General features: G+C 44.3%; 1 protein-coding gene across 1 annotated transcript in view; it reads right to left on the bottom strand.

The window, feature by feature from the left end:
• The window catches only part of MAP1S (microtubule associated protein 1S), a 149,260-nt gene that overhangs the window by 69,156 nt on the left and 63,794 nt on the right, over window positions 1-16,310 (bottom strand). Inside the window, exon 2 of the mRNA XM_073593607.1 lies at window positions 11,408-11,509. Coding sequence (XP_073449708.1) covers window positions 11,408-11,509 — 102 coding nt within the window. The remainder of the gene's footprint in view (window positions 1-11,407; window positions 11,510-16,310) is intronic.

Below are 16,310 nucleotides of genomic sequence, written 5' to 3' on the forward strand. Positions count from 1 at the left end.
TCCTGAGCGGTGGTAACCATTTCTGCTTCATTTATGTTTAAACCCTTGAATTAAAGCTGAAAGTCTGCACTTCAAACTCATTTGGATTGTTTGGTTTAAGTTTTATTCTGGTGGCATACAGAGCCAAAAGTAAGAAAACGTGTGCCCGTGTCCAAATATATATGGACCTAACTGTACACTACTTATTCCAAACAAACGTAAGTGGGGGGAAAATGGGAGGTTAAGGGGCTCATAGAGGACACGTGAAGAAAGAGAAAAACGCAGTATATAAAAATAGACTGCAGGGTCATTAGTGGATATGCATAATTTTTGGAGAATAAGGATATTGTTTAACCGTTTCCCGCCCGCCGTACGCCAAATGACGTCCTCTGCTTTGAGTGGGGATAGCTGAATGATGCCTGTAGCTAAAAGGCATCATTCAGACATCGTCTTTTAGAGCCGGCGAATCTGTGCACCATAAGAGCGATCATAGCGGCTGTTCCGCCGCTTGATCGTTCTTACGGGAGGTGAGAGGGGGACCCCCCCTCCAGCGCTTCTACCGACTCACCGCTATGATCGGCGAGTCCGACACAGGATCCGCCGGCCCCGGATGTTCAGACCAGATGGTCGCCGAAGTCTCTAGGATCGTTCGGAGGCCGGGCGCGATGTTATGACGTCATGCCCGGCCTCTGTATTAAAAAAAAAAAAACACAACGGCACTGCTTCGGCTGGGAAGCGGTGATCGTGTTTTTTTTTGTTTTTTTTAAATTATTTCAGGCTTCCCAGCCTAGAGGTGAGATGTGGGGTCTTATTGACCCCATATCTCGCTGTAAAAAGCACCTGTCATGCCATATTCCTCTTACAAGGGATGTTTACATTCCTTGCAATAGAAATAAAAAGTGATGAAAAAAATTTTCTGGGGAAAAAAAAAAAAAAAAGTTTTTAAAGCGCCCCTGTCCCCATGAGCTCGCACACAGAAGTGAGCGCATACGCAAGTCCCACCAACATATGAAAACAGTGTTCAAACCACACGTGAGGTATCGCCGCGAACGTTAGAGCGAGAGCAATAATTTTGGCCCTAGACCTCCTCTGTAATTCAAAACATGTAACCAGTAGGGGAGTGTCCTGGCCATGGAAGGGTGAAGACGTGTCTCCTCACCGCTCTGTCTCACTGCCGCACCTAATCACCGCTACGGGGGAAAATCCTACCCCATCCGCAGCTAAAGATGTCACAGAGGAACCGGGCATCCTCGCAGACACTGCAGAACGACCGCACGAGACAGGGGCAGCTAGAATCCTTCTTCCCTGGGAGCAGTGGGAGAAGCCGCGAGGCTCCAAAGATGGCAAGACATTATCTGCAAGTTGCACAGATATACACTCAAGGACCGTATAATGCAGAAAATGAGAGGCAAGCCCTACTTTGATTTTGATGGTGCACATCTGGCCTTTTATCAGGGTATTTCAAGGCGCACCTTAATGCAGCGCAGATCTCTTCACACTCTCCTGATGGCCATCCAAGACGCAGGACTACAATACCGCTGGGGCTTCCCTTTCTTTCTCCAAGTCACCAAAGAAGACAAGACTGACTTTCCGTACCAAAGATGACCTACCAAACTTCCTGTCTTCTCTGGATCTTGACCCGATGGACTTTCCAGACTGGAGGGGATCGCCTGATTTTCCTGCGGCCAAATTGCCACCACTCCAGCCATGGTAATCCGCTAAACGCAAGAGTCGCAGACGGCATCCATCTGACACCTCAGCTGGCCCTACCTCCGCTAGAGACTAATGGCACAATCTCTCTGGAAGAGAGGCACATCTTACATGCTACACCCGGGACTTTTCTACATAACTGGTTGAGAGACAAGTTTATTTTCACTCGCCCTGCCACAATGAACTTGCTCTCTAAACAAAACCCTGTTTAACAGAATAGGGCGCTGCCCCGTATGCAAAGCTAGAGCTCTACTTATTTAACTGTTCCCTTCTCCTCAAAATTCTCCCAAGCTAAAAGGTAGTATACCTGATCCCCCCTTACGCCACACACCGTTAGATGTGGTGAGTGGAGTCAGAGACCCCTTCACCCTCATTCATTGGTTGGTCCACTTTTCCCCCCGTAGACCACCTTTCTTATTTTAGGGTATTGATCCCTATTGGGATCTTGAGCCGAGGTTCGTGCCCCCCTCCCCCTGAAAGGGATCGGGTCCCGAACATGGCCTATAGATGTTCTTTATGTTTAGTCGGCTCCGGCCGCACTATTTATGATGCCTTTCATATTTGTCTCATGCTTTTTTCTTTTCCTTCTTTCCTTTCTCCCTGCCCTTCCCTTTCCCTTCCCTTTATAGGAGTGACAAGCCATATCGTCGTCCGCGTTGGGTGTGCCGCCGGCCTGAGCTCTTCGTCCTCCCTCGCTCCTTCCCATGGCTACACTGTAGGTAAGCACATAACATTAGGGGTCTCTGCTCCCCACATAAGCGTAGTAAATTATGGAGGGAACTAAAACGGTAAAGACACAGGTAGTCTTCCTTCAGGAGACCCATTTTACGCCCCAATCACTTCCTAGGTTGCCTACACATCTTTTTAACCAGTGGTTTGTCAGCACCTCCCCGACGCCAAAGTCTAAAGGTACTGCTATCGCAATACACAAATCCTGTCCTTTCCAACCCTTAGACAACAAAATAGATCCCCAGGGTAGATATTTTTTCTAAAAGGTAGTACAGCAGGACAGATGTATACGTTTGCGACAATCTACACCCCTAATACTGATCAACTCACTTTCATTGACTCTACTTTAACGCTTCTAGCGGAATTTAGAGAAGGCCCTCTGATTCTCGGAGGAGACTTCAACGTAAGTCCAGACCCCTCACATTAGACCCATCCCAAACGAGATCCCCTCATTCCTTTGCGTTTCTCAAACATTTCCGCAAGACCATTCAATCTCACCAATTGATAGACTGCTGGCGGGTACTTCACCCTTCAGACCGTGACTTTAGTTACTACTCTAAAAAGGTACATGATGTATACACTCGCATTGACCACATCTATGTGGATCGTACCACACTAGAATTCTTGCAGGAAGCATCTATTGGGAATATCTCTATTGATATCCCCTCAGAAGCCTTTCTGGCTCACATCACTGTGATCCCGAAGGAGGGCAAGGACCCCACCATCCCCCAGAGCTATCGCCCCATCTCCCTCCTTAATTTGGACATTAAAATCCTAATTCTAAATTTTAGCTAACAGACTTAAACACCTCATACCAGGAATTGTCCACCCGACCAGACAGGCTTCATGACAGGTAGAGAGGTCAGAGACAATTCCCTTAGAGCGGTCCAACTTATACACTGGGCACGTACCCATCCAGACCCACAGCCTTAATTTGATTTTATCTACAGACGCGGAAAAAGCTTTCGACCGTGTTGACTGGTCTTATCGGACAGCGGTACTTACATTGTTGGGCCTAGGCCCGCGAATGTTAACATCAATTTTAGCTTTGTACTCTACACCCTGTGCACAGGTTAAGGTGAACGGGACACTCATCTCGCTTCCCCCATTAGAAACGGCACGAGGCAGGGGTGTCCCCTTTCACCCCTATTGTTCGCTCTAGTGTTGGAACCACTACTCCGCACTGTGAGAGCCTGTGATCAGAACATCAAGGGACTACAGGTCGGAAATATGGAGCACAAGCTCTCGGCATATGCCGACGACGTTTTGTTCCACCTCTCAGATCCCCTGCTCTCACTGCCCAACCTAATGCAGGAACTGAAGCTCTTTGGGTCAATCTCCAATTTCAAAATTAATCTCTCAAAGTCAGAGATTCTCCCTATCTGCTTATCCTCCCAACTCACTACAAACCTTAAAGCCGCCTTCCCTTTCACCTGGACCACATCATCCTTAAAAATACCTAGGCATACGACTCACGGATCGTTTCGACACTTTATATACAGCTAACTATCCCCAACTGCTGACTGTGGTCAAACAGGATCTTTCACGATTGACGTGATATTTTCTACTTTTTGTTATAAAAAAAATCCAATAAACTAAATTTTAGTCATACATTTAGGCCAAAATGTATTCGGCCACATGTCTTTGGTAAAAAAAATGTCAATAAGCGTATATTTATTGGTTTGCGCAAAAGTTATAGCGTCTACAAACTAGGGTACATTTTCTGTAATTTACACTGCTTTTAGTTTATGACTGCCTATGTCATTTCTTCATTATAAAAGATGAATGTTTTGCCCCACATACTTTTTTACCTACAGATGTTACCGATCCCCCTACCCAGAGCATGTTCTCCAACTTCATTTGGAACGCACGCAAACCCAGGATAGTACCAAGAATACTAAAACGCCCGAAACGAGAGGGCGGACTGGGAATCCCAGATATCAAACGTTACTATCGAGCTATAGTCCTTCAGATAATCCTTAACTGGCGTTTCCACATGTACTCCAAACTCTGGGTCAACCTAGAGAAGTGCCTGGCAGGTAGAAATTTGACTTATGCTCCGTGGTTGCCGTGGGAATATAGGGGGCTTTCCGAAATGACCTCCCCACTGACGGCTCAGGCGCTGTCAGTCTGGGATAAAATAAACCCATTGCTAAAATTGGCTCCACCTATGTCCCCGCTGGCACCGTTAGGTGGGTTCCAGTGGTTCCCCCCAGGTGAACAGATGGCGTTTGAGCCCTGGGTGGATGATGAGAATGCTAGTTGCGGCAAATTCATGAAGGACAGTAAGCTCCTGAGCTATGAAAACCTACCAGTGGGGCGCAGAGGACCACAACTCAACTTTTGGAGATACAGGCAGTTGCACCACTTCTTTGGAAAACATATCCACACAGTTAGGGACCCTTCTACCCCTACCCCATATGAACGTCTCTTCCCTAATGAGGAGCCTGTTCCTCATATGGTGTCGGAACTGTACCAGCTTCTAGGAGCTGCTGCTCCCAAACTTAAACCTGCCTACATTCGGTGGTGGGAAAATGACCTGGGGCAAGATTTTACAGTCACACAATTAAATCACTTATACTATCTGACTCACTCATCCTCCATAGACTCCTGAACCCAAGAAACAAATTTTTTAAGATAATGTCCCGCTGGTACCGTGTACCAGCAGACTTAGCCCGTATTTACCCAACCATATCAGAACAATGCTGGCGTGGCTGCGGACACCGAGGTACTTTTATACACATATGGTGGAGCTGCCCCCTAATCAAATCCTTTTGGGAAGATGTACAAAACCAGATAAAAAACATAACGGGGTTCGGAGGTCCCTCTCTCTCCAAAGCACTTTCTTCTGCATGTACCCACAACCTCACTTAATATAAAAAAAAAAAAAAAAAAGTGTGCTGCCCCACCTGCTGAACGCAGCACGGCGCCTACTCCCAACCTACAGGAAAAAATCCAATTTCTTTCTCGAACATCACGGGACACAGAGCCACAGTAATAACTGATGGGTTATGTAGGTACCTTTAGGTATTGGACACTGGTCACACCTTAAGCAGGAAGATCAACCCCCTATATAATCCCTCCCCTTCCAGGGATACCTCAGTTTTTACACCAGTGTCTTAGGTGTTGGACGTGTAAAGATATTGGGGCAAGCCAGGCAAACTGGATCCATTCAAAGTGTCCTATCATGGCCGAATTGGATGGCACCCGGGCCTCGTGTCCGAAGAAACGAAGTTTTACCTGTAACGCTTCTCTTTTTAGAGAGCTGGACCCTGCAGATCAGAAAATGGCTTTAAATCTCCTAATTTCTGGCTGGGTGCTTTACAGGGCCAGAACTGCAGGATCCCCCTATTTGTAGGGGGCCCCAGTCTCTGACGGTTTTTTTAAACGGAGCCCACCGTGAGAGGTGAAGATTGGGTCTGTGTATACAGCACCCTGCGGCTGGATAAGGTAAGAGGAGATTCCACAGAATTTTGAATTCTAGCAGGTTTTTCTCCTTTAAGGTAAATGCATGCTATGCCTATTGTGACCACCGGGGGCTGCCAAGAACACATACCTTCAAATGCTGATTTCTGTCTCAGCGTTCGGCGCTGTACAAGCTCCTCCGACTGGCTCCAGGTAGGATGGGATGGGGGGGGGGTTTCTCCTCTGGGATATTCTTCCCAGGCTAGGGGGAGGCTGCAGGTGGGCTGTAAGGCGGTTTTACACCGCACTGTCACCGCCGCCGTCATTGCAGGCCCCATCGCTGCCGGCCTCTCTCCTTCATCCATGCTTATTCGGAAGGGTCAGGCTCGCGCGGAAAGCACACTTTTTGGAGAGGGGGGGGGGGGGAGGGGGCGTCGGCACAGCGTGCTTAGACACCCACAGTGCCAGAAGCATGGCCATTTAAAGCACACTTTACAGGTGCTCCGAGCCTTGGAGGGACACAGAGCTGACAGTCGCATGTAAGGTGGGACACAGGCATTCTCCTAGGCTGCATTTACTAAGGTAACATCGGACTGGGCATTTGGTAGCAAGGCTTTTGCCAGACTACATCGCTCAGCAGTCAGTGTTCATTTTGGATACCTCACACCTTGTTGCTTTGCACTATGGGTAGAAGAGGTTCAAGTACCCCCAGAACCAGAGACACTAGGGGATCTCGTTCAGGTTCTGAGGACCCCATGTCTGCTACATTTCCCCCCCCCCCCCCGAGGGGCCAGGGACGGCTGGCCAGGGAGAGCCGTTGAGGTCAGGGGCTGTACCTGCTTCCGGCACTTCAGCCCCTGTATACATTACACAAGAGGTTTTTTCCTCAACCATTACTGGATTAGAGGAAAGATTAATGGCCGTGATTACAGCTTCACTCAGTGGAAGAAAACGTACTAGGCCTTCCTCTGTTTCCCAAGACCTTCAGGCAGAGGAGCTCTGGGATAAAGGAGATGAATCCCTTTCAGAGGATCAGGATGGGACAGATGATTCCTCATCTGAGGAATCAGGTGGAGAGGGACCCTCTTCGGCTTCCCAAGAGGAGAAAGTCTTAGTACAGATCCTTACTGGACTGGTCCGCTCCACATTTAAGTTGCCCGTACCTGAATCGGTTAATGAATCCTCTTCTTCTTTGGGGTCGCTGAACAGCACCTTCTCAAACAGCACATGCTTTTTCTGTTCATAATTTGCTTAAAAAGCTCCTTTATTCTGAGTGGGATCACCCAGATAAGCGATTTCTTCCGCCGAAAAAGTTTTCAACACTTTATCCTATGGAAGAAAAATGTATTAAGATGTGGGGAATACCGGCCATTGATGCGGCCATTTCCTCTGTAAATAATAGTCTGACTCGTCCTGTAGACAACGCTCAGATGCTCAGGGATCCTGTGGATAAAAAGATGGAATCCTTATTAAAGGATGTTTTTTCCTTAGCAGGATCAGTGGCCCAACCTGCAGCAGCAGCGATTGGAGTCTGTCAATACTTAAGAGACCATGTTAAGCAGGTCAAAGTTTTACCTGAACAACAGGCCCAGGGGTTTGCTAACCTTCCAGCGGCCTTATGTTATGTTGTTGACTCCATCAGAGATTCTATCATGCAAACCTCTCGCCTTTCACTTGGGTTGGTGCATATGCGTAGAATCCTATGGTTAAAAAATTGGTCAGCCGAAGCACCATGTAAGAAGCTCTTGGCTGGGTTTCCTTTTCGTGGGACAAGGTTGTTTGGAGAAGACTTGGATAACTATATCAAGAGAATCTCTTGTGGGAAAAGCACTCTCTTACCTGTTAAGAAGAAGAGTAGGCGTCCCTCTTTCAAACAGACTCTTTCCCCAGCGCCAGGGGCATCAGCCTCCAGGCAGTCACGACGGCCTCCTCCGGCTGGGGCAAGAACCTAGAGTCAACCCCAGGGACAAAAGAAGTCCTGGGCGAAAAAGTCTTCTAGACAAGACACTATGGCCTCTTCATGAAGGGGCGCCCCCGCTTGCTCGAGTGGGGGGAAGACTGCTACAGTTTAAGGCTCTGGCAGGAGGACTTCCAGGACAGATGGGTAATCTCCACGGTAACCTTAGGGTACAAGCTGGAATTCCAAGAATTTCCCTCTCCTCGTTTCCTCAGATCAAGTGTCCCCAGAGATCCAGAGAAAAAGCAGTCACTCCTTCTAGCGTTAGAGCGACTTTTGTCGCAAGAGGTCATTATGGTGGTTCCCACAAAGGATCAAGGATTGGGCTTCTATTCCAACCTTTTTACGGTCCAAAAACCAAATGGGGATATCAGACCCATTCTGGATTTAAGAGATCTGAATCGATTCCTAAGGATACAGTCCTTCCGCATGGAATCAATTCGGACAGTAGTCTCCATCCTGCAGGGAGGAGAATTTTTGGCATCGATAGGCATCAGAGATGCATACCTACACGTGCCCATTTTTCCTGCTCATCAGAAGTTTCTGCGCTTCGAGATAGGAGGGCGCCATTTCCAGTTTGTGGCTCTGCCTTTCGGGATAGCCACTGTACCTCGTGTGTTCACAAAGATTTTGGCTCCTCCTCTGGCCAGATTAAGGGCTCAGGGTATAACTGTCATAGCATACCTAGACGACCTGCTCTTGATAGACCGGTCGGTAGCTTCCTTGAACGGGAACTTGAGGACCACGGTCAAGTATCTGGTACATCTAGGTTAGATCCTCAACCTAGAAAAAGCTTTCCTAACACCAGTAAGAAGACTGGAGTATTTGGGTCTGATCATAGATACAAGCCAGGAGAAAGTATTCCTCAGGCAAAGATCTCTGCTTTAAGGGAGCTGATTCTGACAGTCAGGACCAGGAAGGGTCCTTCTGTCCGCCTTTGTATGAGGCTGCTGGGAAAGATGGGGTCTTCATTCGAAGCAGTTCCCTATGCTCAGTTCCAATCAAGACTACTGCAACACAGTATTCTGTCGGCCTGGAACAAGAAGGTTCAGGCATTAGACTTTCCGATGCACCTGTCGCATGCGGTGCGTCAGAGCCTCAATTGGTGGCTCATACCCGAAAACCTGCAAAAGGGGGAAATCCTTTCTACCGGTTACCTGGACGGTGGTAACAGCAGATGCCAGTCTGTCAGGTTGGGGAGCAGTTCTGGAACAGTCTGCAATCCAGGGGCTATGGTCCAAGACCGAGAGGACCTTACCCATCAACATTCTAGAGATCCGGGCGGTATACCTAGCCCTAAAAGCCTGGACTATCAGGCTACAGGGTTGGCCGGTCAGGATCCAGTCCGACACTGCCACAGCAGTGGCTTATGTCAATCATCAGGGAGGCACCAGATCTTAGTCTGGGCAGAGATGCATGTGCCATGCATATCAGCAGTTTTCATTCCAGGGATAGAGAACTGGCAGGCGGACTAAGTTGCCAGCAGTTACTCCCAGGGGAATGGTCTCTGCACCCTGACGTTTTTTGGGCCATATGCCAAAGGTGGAGGGGTCCCAGATGTAGATCTCTTTGCATCCCAATTCAACAAAAAGATAGACAGATTTGTGGCAAGGACAAGGGATCCTCTTGCATGCGGGACGGATGCGTTGGTGATTCCGTGGCATTGGTTCTCACTGATTTATGTATTCCCGCCTATTCTGCTACTGCCACGACTCCTTTGCAGGACCAGGCAGGAAAGGAAGTATCTATTTACTCTGCGTAACTTCATCTTTCACATTATGCAAAAATATTGGGCTAACGTTACGGTTTTGTTTTTTTTTTAAAGCACAAACCTGTTTTTTTTTTTCCCCCCAAAAAACGCATTCGAAAAATTGCTGCGCAAATACTGCGGGAGATAAAAAGTTGCGATGACCGCCATTGTATTCTCTAGGGTCTTTGTTAAAAAAACACATACATAATGTTTGGGGGTTCTATGTAAATTTTCTAGCAAAAAAAAAAAAAAAGGATGATTTTTACATGTAGGAGAGAAATGTTAGAATTGGCCTGGTAGGCAAGTGGTTAATGTTATTTCCCACTTACATATATTTTTTTTGCGTGTTGTATTTGAACTGCTTTTATAAGAAATGTTTTACAAGCACTGTTTCAGTAGCTGATAAAAAAAGTGTTACCTGCTGTCCCTGTAGTGTGTTTGCTTTAGAACCTGCTTCAGTTTAAAAAAAAAAAAAAATATAATACACAAAAAAAAAAACTTAAATTTTGGATGGTGTGCGCTCTAATTTTCACTCAACCTACCACCACCACCGCATCAGGTTATTATTGTTCAGTAGCCTGCAGACATCTAAATGGAAGTTGTGGGCCACTAAAACTTCTTTAGCCCAGGTTCACACAGAGCTGCGGGAATGAAGCCGTGCGAGGTCAGCCGATTTCACTCCCGCATGTCAGTCCCAATTTCGGCCATGATTTCAGAGACATCTGTGCAGGTTTCTGCACAGATGTCAATGTAAATCGCAACCCAAAATCGCAAAAAGTAGTACAGAAACTATTTGAAAACCGGTGCAGCATCAGGACGCCATTGACGGCGATCCTTGTCGATTTGACATGTCAAATCGCTCCAGAGTGAATCAGGGCTTACTATGATTTTGGTTTCTACCTCTGCACTCCAACTCCGCTATATTAAAATCCACCCATCAAGGCATTTTATTATTTAAAGAACGCCCAAGAACCGGCTCATCGCTTGTATCAGCACTGAGGACTCTTGAAAAGGAATACTGCGCAAGGTACTGTGGTGTTTTCAGAAGGTATGGTACCTCCCACCAGCCATGACCTATCTGCATTCATAGGGGCCTAGCGAATGCACCACTGGCATAAAAAAAAAAAAAAAGTTTTGTAAAGAAAACAAAAAAGTCAAGTTAATGAGGGTGGAAAGGAAGACCCATGGAAGCCATAGTACAAATAAATAAAGTATTCATTTACACCAGATGCAACAAGTAGTGCTCCAGTGCACTCCCAGCACATGACAAGCCAAAATGCCTTGTCGTCTGCATTCCTAGTTGACATCATACACACGTGAATCCAGCCTCAACTTCAGCTTGAAAGCTGAAATCTGATCGAAACAAAAAAATATTGTCTATATAGAAGAGACAGGTTTATTCTTACTTGAATTGTGGGGTGCTTTGTGCATTTCTTCCAGATCTGTGCAGTAAACCAACGAGAGCCTTTTCCTTTGTGCAGGAACTTCCTGTAATAAAGACCAGTCGCTGCTTCCCTTTCTGCATACAGGGCGACTGGTCATTTGCGCCCCCCTCCCCTCACTTGCAACTTTCCACAGGCAGCCTGTAGCTTTGGTGGACCTTCTGGGTTCCTCCCACAGCTCTGCACACAGGCTATGTACAGCACAGTGATCACGGCTACTTTTATTACAAGGTAATAGCTGGGTTTGCAAAGTGGATTAGTGGCTACTGACCAATATTTGAAGTGTTTGTGACTGGAGTTTAGTGTTAGGTAGGGCTAAAGAATTTGGAACATGAGAATTCATAATGGTGGTGTAACAGAACACAATAGTTTCATCATCTAACATTACCATTCGGCCATATCGTATTAGACCATATAAAATCAGCATCACCATACCTTTCACATCTTGGGAAAAGTTTGCTGAATGGCGAGATACAAATAATTTCAGCTGATCATCCAAATTACAGACAGAGGAATCTACTTCCCAGGAACAGTAACCTACAAAGACAAAAGTTAAAATGTTAAGTTAAATCAGGTATTTGTTATACAGATAGATTTCTGTTCTGCAATATTATTGAAGAAGATCATGTCCTCTCAAATTATTAACAGTAAGAATAATGATAAAATACATTGACTGCTTAAATGCTGGAGAGGTTCCAGAAACCTACTATATAGGAAAGGACTACAGATTTGTGCTCAAAGCAGAATGGCAAAGTGACATTCCAGGCATGTGCTGAGGTGAAAGCCCAAACAGGCCACGCATAAAAATTCCACTTTAGTGTTATACATAGAATCAAAGTACTATTATGTGCATTACATTAAAAAGAATGAACCCAAAACCAATAGGCTGCAGAATATAAATCACACACACACACTTTAAGAGGAGGCATACAGGCCTAGATATTAACACTCACACCTGGAACAACCCCCCCCCCCCCTTTTTTTTGTCCCCCTCATAATTTTGCAAAAAAAAAAAAAAAATTATGTCACATAATTGCACTGCTGTCAAATCTAATGAACACTAAAATTAATTTGCGTTGAATAGAAACAATCTCATTTTTTTTTTTTTGAGGAACATATGATGAAGCTGTAATTTTGTCAATGGATCCGCGCTACAGGATGTATTTGCAACTGCAGCCCCCCTATGTAGGCAAGGGACACTACGTGTACCCTAAATGAGATAAATATAACGAGATAGGGAGTGGCGCTGTGCGTAAAGGATGTATTAGTGTGTAATGCTTATCTAATGGTAATAGTAAATGTATCAATGTGACATACTATAGGGAACAACAATAAATAGTAATCGCTATGAATACAATAATATATCCCACATAAAAATAAAAATAAAAATAAAATTAATTAAGTGCTAATTCATAAATAGATTAATTGGTGCCAATAAATATAAAAAGTGCAGCTGTTATCCCATATGCAAAAATATTATTAATGTTGGTGACCACTAGTATAACGTAAATAAAAAAGTGATAAGTGCAAAAGTGTCAGATACAATACAATCAGCAATGTTTCAGCACCTGCTGGATAGTAAAAATAAATAAACTACAGATATTAAGTGAAAAAAATATATAAATAAGAATTAAAATATATATTTAAAGGTGTGCAAATATTAAGACCCAAGCTGGTGAATAATTAGTATATATATGGAGGTGTGTCTCTCATAGACTGGTGGTAAAACAATTAATAATAATAATCTCATGTGACAAAAAGTTCATGTGATGTCTTCCACCCGATTTTCTCCAGATATTTAAAACCAACTCCCCCTAATGTGATTCCACTCACCGGAACGCTATACCCCTGCAGGGGTATAAGCATAGGATGTCTGTATGCCGGGTGCCGATCACATCCAGGTGTCAATCAAATCTGAATTGATATCCCCTTCAATTCAGTTCCTCAATCCGGATCAGCCACTTGTACACAGGAAGGATATGGAGGAGGCGCCTCCGATGACGTCCGTGTGACGAAACGCGTAAGGCGGGACTATCTTGGCACGCACAACGTCACTTCCTGTTACTGTGGTTTTCGCTAGCTGACCGGTGGAACGCAAGCGGTAGCTGTGTACCACGCTGCGTCCCGGGACGGCTAAGGGAGATAGAGAGCTTGTATGCTTCCTCCTCTCTTTTTTAATTTATTTACTCCTTGGACTGTATAAGCATCTACAAATAAACGTTATTTAATGGAGTTACGCTATGTGGAGCAATTCTTTCATTACATATAATACTTTGGAGCGGATGTCCGGCTGGAAATAGGATTACAACAGGGGTTTATCATCTTCCCCCATATCCTTCCTGTGTACAAGTGGCTGATCCGGATTGAGGAACTGAATTGAAGGGGATATCAATTCAGATTTGATTGACACCTGGATGTGATCGGCACCCGGCATACAGACATCCTATGCTTATACCCCTGCAGGGGTATAGCGTTCTGGTGAGTGGAATCACATTAGGGGGAGTTGGTTTTAAATATCTGGAGAAAATCGGGTGGAAGACATCACATGAACTTTTTGTCACATGAGATTATTATTGTTATTAATTGTTTTACCACCAGTCTATGAGAGACACACCTCCATATATATACTAATTATTCACCAGCTTGGGTCTTAATATTTGCACACCTTTAAATATATATTTTAATTCTTATTTATATATTTTTTTCACTTAATATCTGTAGTTTATTTATTTTTACTATCCAGCAGGTGCTGAAACATTGCTGATTGTATTGTATCTGACACTTTTGCACTTATCACTTTTTTATTTACGTTATACTACACTACTAGTGGTCACCAACATTAATAATATTTTTGCATATGGGATAACAGCTGCACTTTTTATATTTATTGGCACCAATTAATCTATTTATGAATTAGCACTTAATTAATTTTATTTTTATTTTTATGTGGGATATATTATTGTATTCATAGCGATTACTATTTATTGTTGTTCCCTATAGTATGTCACATTGATACATTTACTATTACCATTAGATAAGCATTACACACTAATACATCCTTTACGCACAGCGCCACTCCCTATCTCGTTATATTTATATGATGAAGCTGTGTCTAGTAAATAGACAGCAAATATGTCAAGCCTTAATATGGTGTGTGCTGGTGAAGGGGCGGGCAAAACAAAAACGGCGGTGCCCAAAAGCCTTTACAGCTACAGTGCCTTGCAAAAGTAGTCACTAGAGGTCGACCGATATATCGGCTGATATTTGGCTTTTTTTACTTAATCGGCATCACCGGAGGCCGATTATAAAACTTCAGGGTGACTTGCAAATGACTTCTGTAATAGAAGTCAATGCAAGTTGCCTGAAGTTTTCTTCTCTCCTTCTCTGGGCAGCCTGCCAAATCTGATAAGAAGAAACATTGTATCTCTTCAGGTTCTTTTATCAATGGACTGAACTCTGTGTGTAGGAGTTCTTAGTTTAACCATTTAAAGACTAAATCTTTTCTGACACTTGTTGCTTAAAGGTAAAAATCCTGTATTTTCTGCTAGAAAATCACTTTTTTAGCGGAGACCCTAGGGAATAAAATAGCGGTTGTTGCAATCTTTTGACACACGGTATTTGCGCAGCGGTCTTTCAACCGCAATTTAAAAAAAAAAAAAAAAATACACTAATGAATAAAAAAACTAAGCAGTAAAGTTAGCCCATTTTTTTTCGACCAAAAGTTTTGATTACCTGTTTTTGTGTATTTAATATATTTTTTTTGTTATCTAAATTACACATACAAGTGAACTGATTGGAGGTTTGTTTTGTTTAATAAATGTAAGACATTTTCTGGTTTCTGTATTACTTAAGGCTGCTTGCACACTGGAGCGGGCATGCGTTGACGGTAAAACGCTGCTAGTTTTAGCGGCGCTTTACCATCATTTTAGCGGCGCTATTCGGCTGCTAGCGGGGCGCTTATAACCCAGCTAGCGGCCGAGGAAGGGGTTAAATGTGTCCCTGAAGCACCGCTATTTTTAGCCCAAAAGCGCCTGAAAAACGCCCCAGTGTGAAAGGGGTCTAACTGTTAGCTTTTATGAGATGAAGGGGGAAAAAAAAAAAAAAAAAAAAAAAAAAAAAAAAATCGGCCAAAGATATCGGCCCCAAAAAATTGGCATCATATATCGGCCACTGCAATTTCTAAATATCGGCATCGGCCACAGAAAAACCCATATCGGTCGACCTCTGGTAATCACCCACTTAGCTTTTTACCCATTTCGTTACATTACAGCCTTTAGTTCAAGGTTTTTTTAATCTGAATTATATGTGATGGATCAGAACACAATAGTCGAAGTAGGTGAAGTAAAATTAGAATATATACATAAATCTATTTTTTCAGAAGTAAAAAAAACAAAAAAAAAAAACTGATAATTGGCATGTGCATATGTATTCACCCACTTACCTTCAGAAGTCACACAATTAGTGAAATGATGTCCACCTGTGTGCAATCTAAGTGTCACGTGATCTGTCACTACATACACACACCTTTTTGAAAGGCCCCAGAGGCTGCAACACCCAAGCAAGAGGCACCACTAACCAAACACTGCCATGAAGACCAAGGAACTCTCCTAACAAGTAAGGGACAATGTTGTTGAGAAGTACAAAGTGAGGGTTAGGTTATTACACAATTTTATCTATCTCCATCTATCTTTATATCTATATCTCCAAATCTTTGATGATCCCTAGGAGCAACATCAAATCTATCATAACCAAATGGAAAGAACATGGCACAACATCAAACCTGCCAAGAGACAGCCACACACCAAAACTCACAGACCGGGCAAGGAGGGCATTAATCAGGGAGGCAGCACAGAGACCTAATGTAACCCTGGAGCAGCTGCAGAGTTCCAGAGTAGAGACTAGAGTATCTGTACATAGGACGACAATAAGCCGTACGATCCACAGAGTTGGGCTTTATGGCAAGGTTGCCAGAAGAAAGCCATTGCTTTCAGCAAAAAACGGCATGTTTTGAGTTTGTAAAAAGGCATGTGGGAGACTCCCAAAATGTATGGCAGAAGGTGCTCTGGTCTGACGAGACTAAAATTTAACTTTATGGCCAAAGAAAACGTTATGTCTGGCGCAAACCCAACATCACCCAAAGAACACCATCCCCACAGTGAAACATGGTGGTGGCAGCATCATGATGTGGGGTTGTTTTTTCTTTAGCAGTTGGGACTGGGAAACTAAATCAGAGTAGAGGAAAAGATGGATGGTGCTAAATACAGGGATATTCTTGTGCAAAACCTGTACCACTCTGTGCGATTTGAGGCTAGGACGGAGGTTCACCTTCCAGCAGGAC

This window comes from Aquarana catesbeiana, linkage group LG01, assembly GCF_042186555.1.
Source record: "Aquarana catesbeiana isolate 2022-GZ linkage group LG01, ASM4218655v1, whole genome shotgun sequence".
NCBI classification, from domain to species: Eukaryota; Metazoa; Chordata; class Amphibia; order Anura; family Ranidae; genus Aquarana; species Aquarana catesbeiana.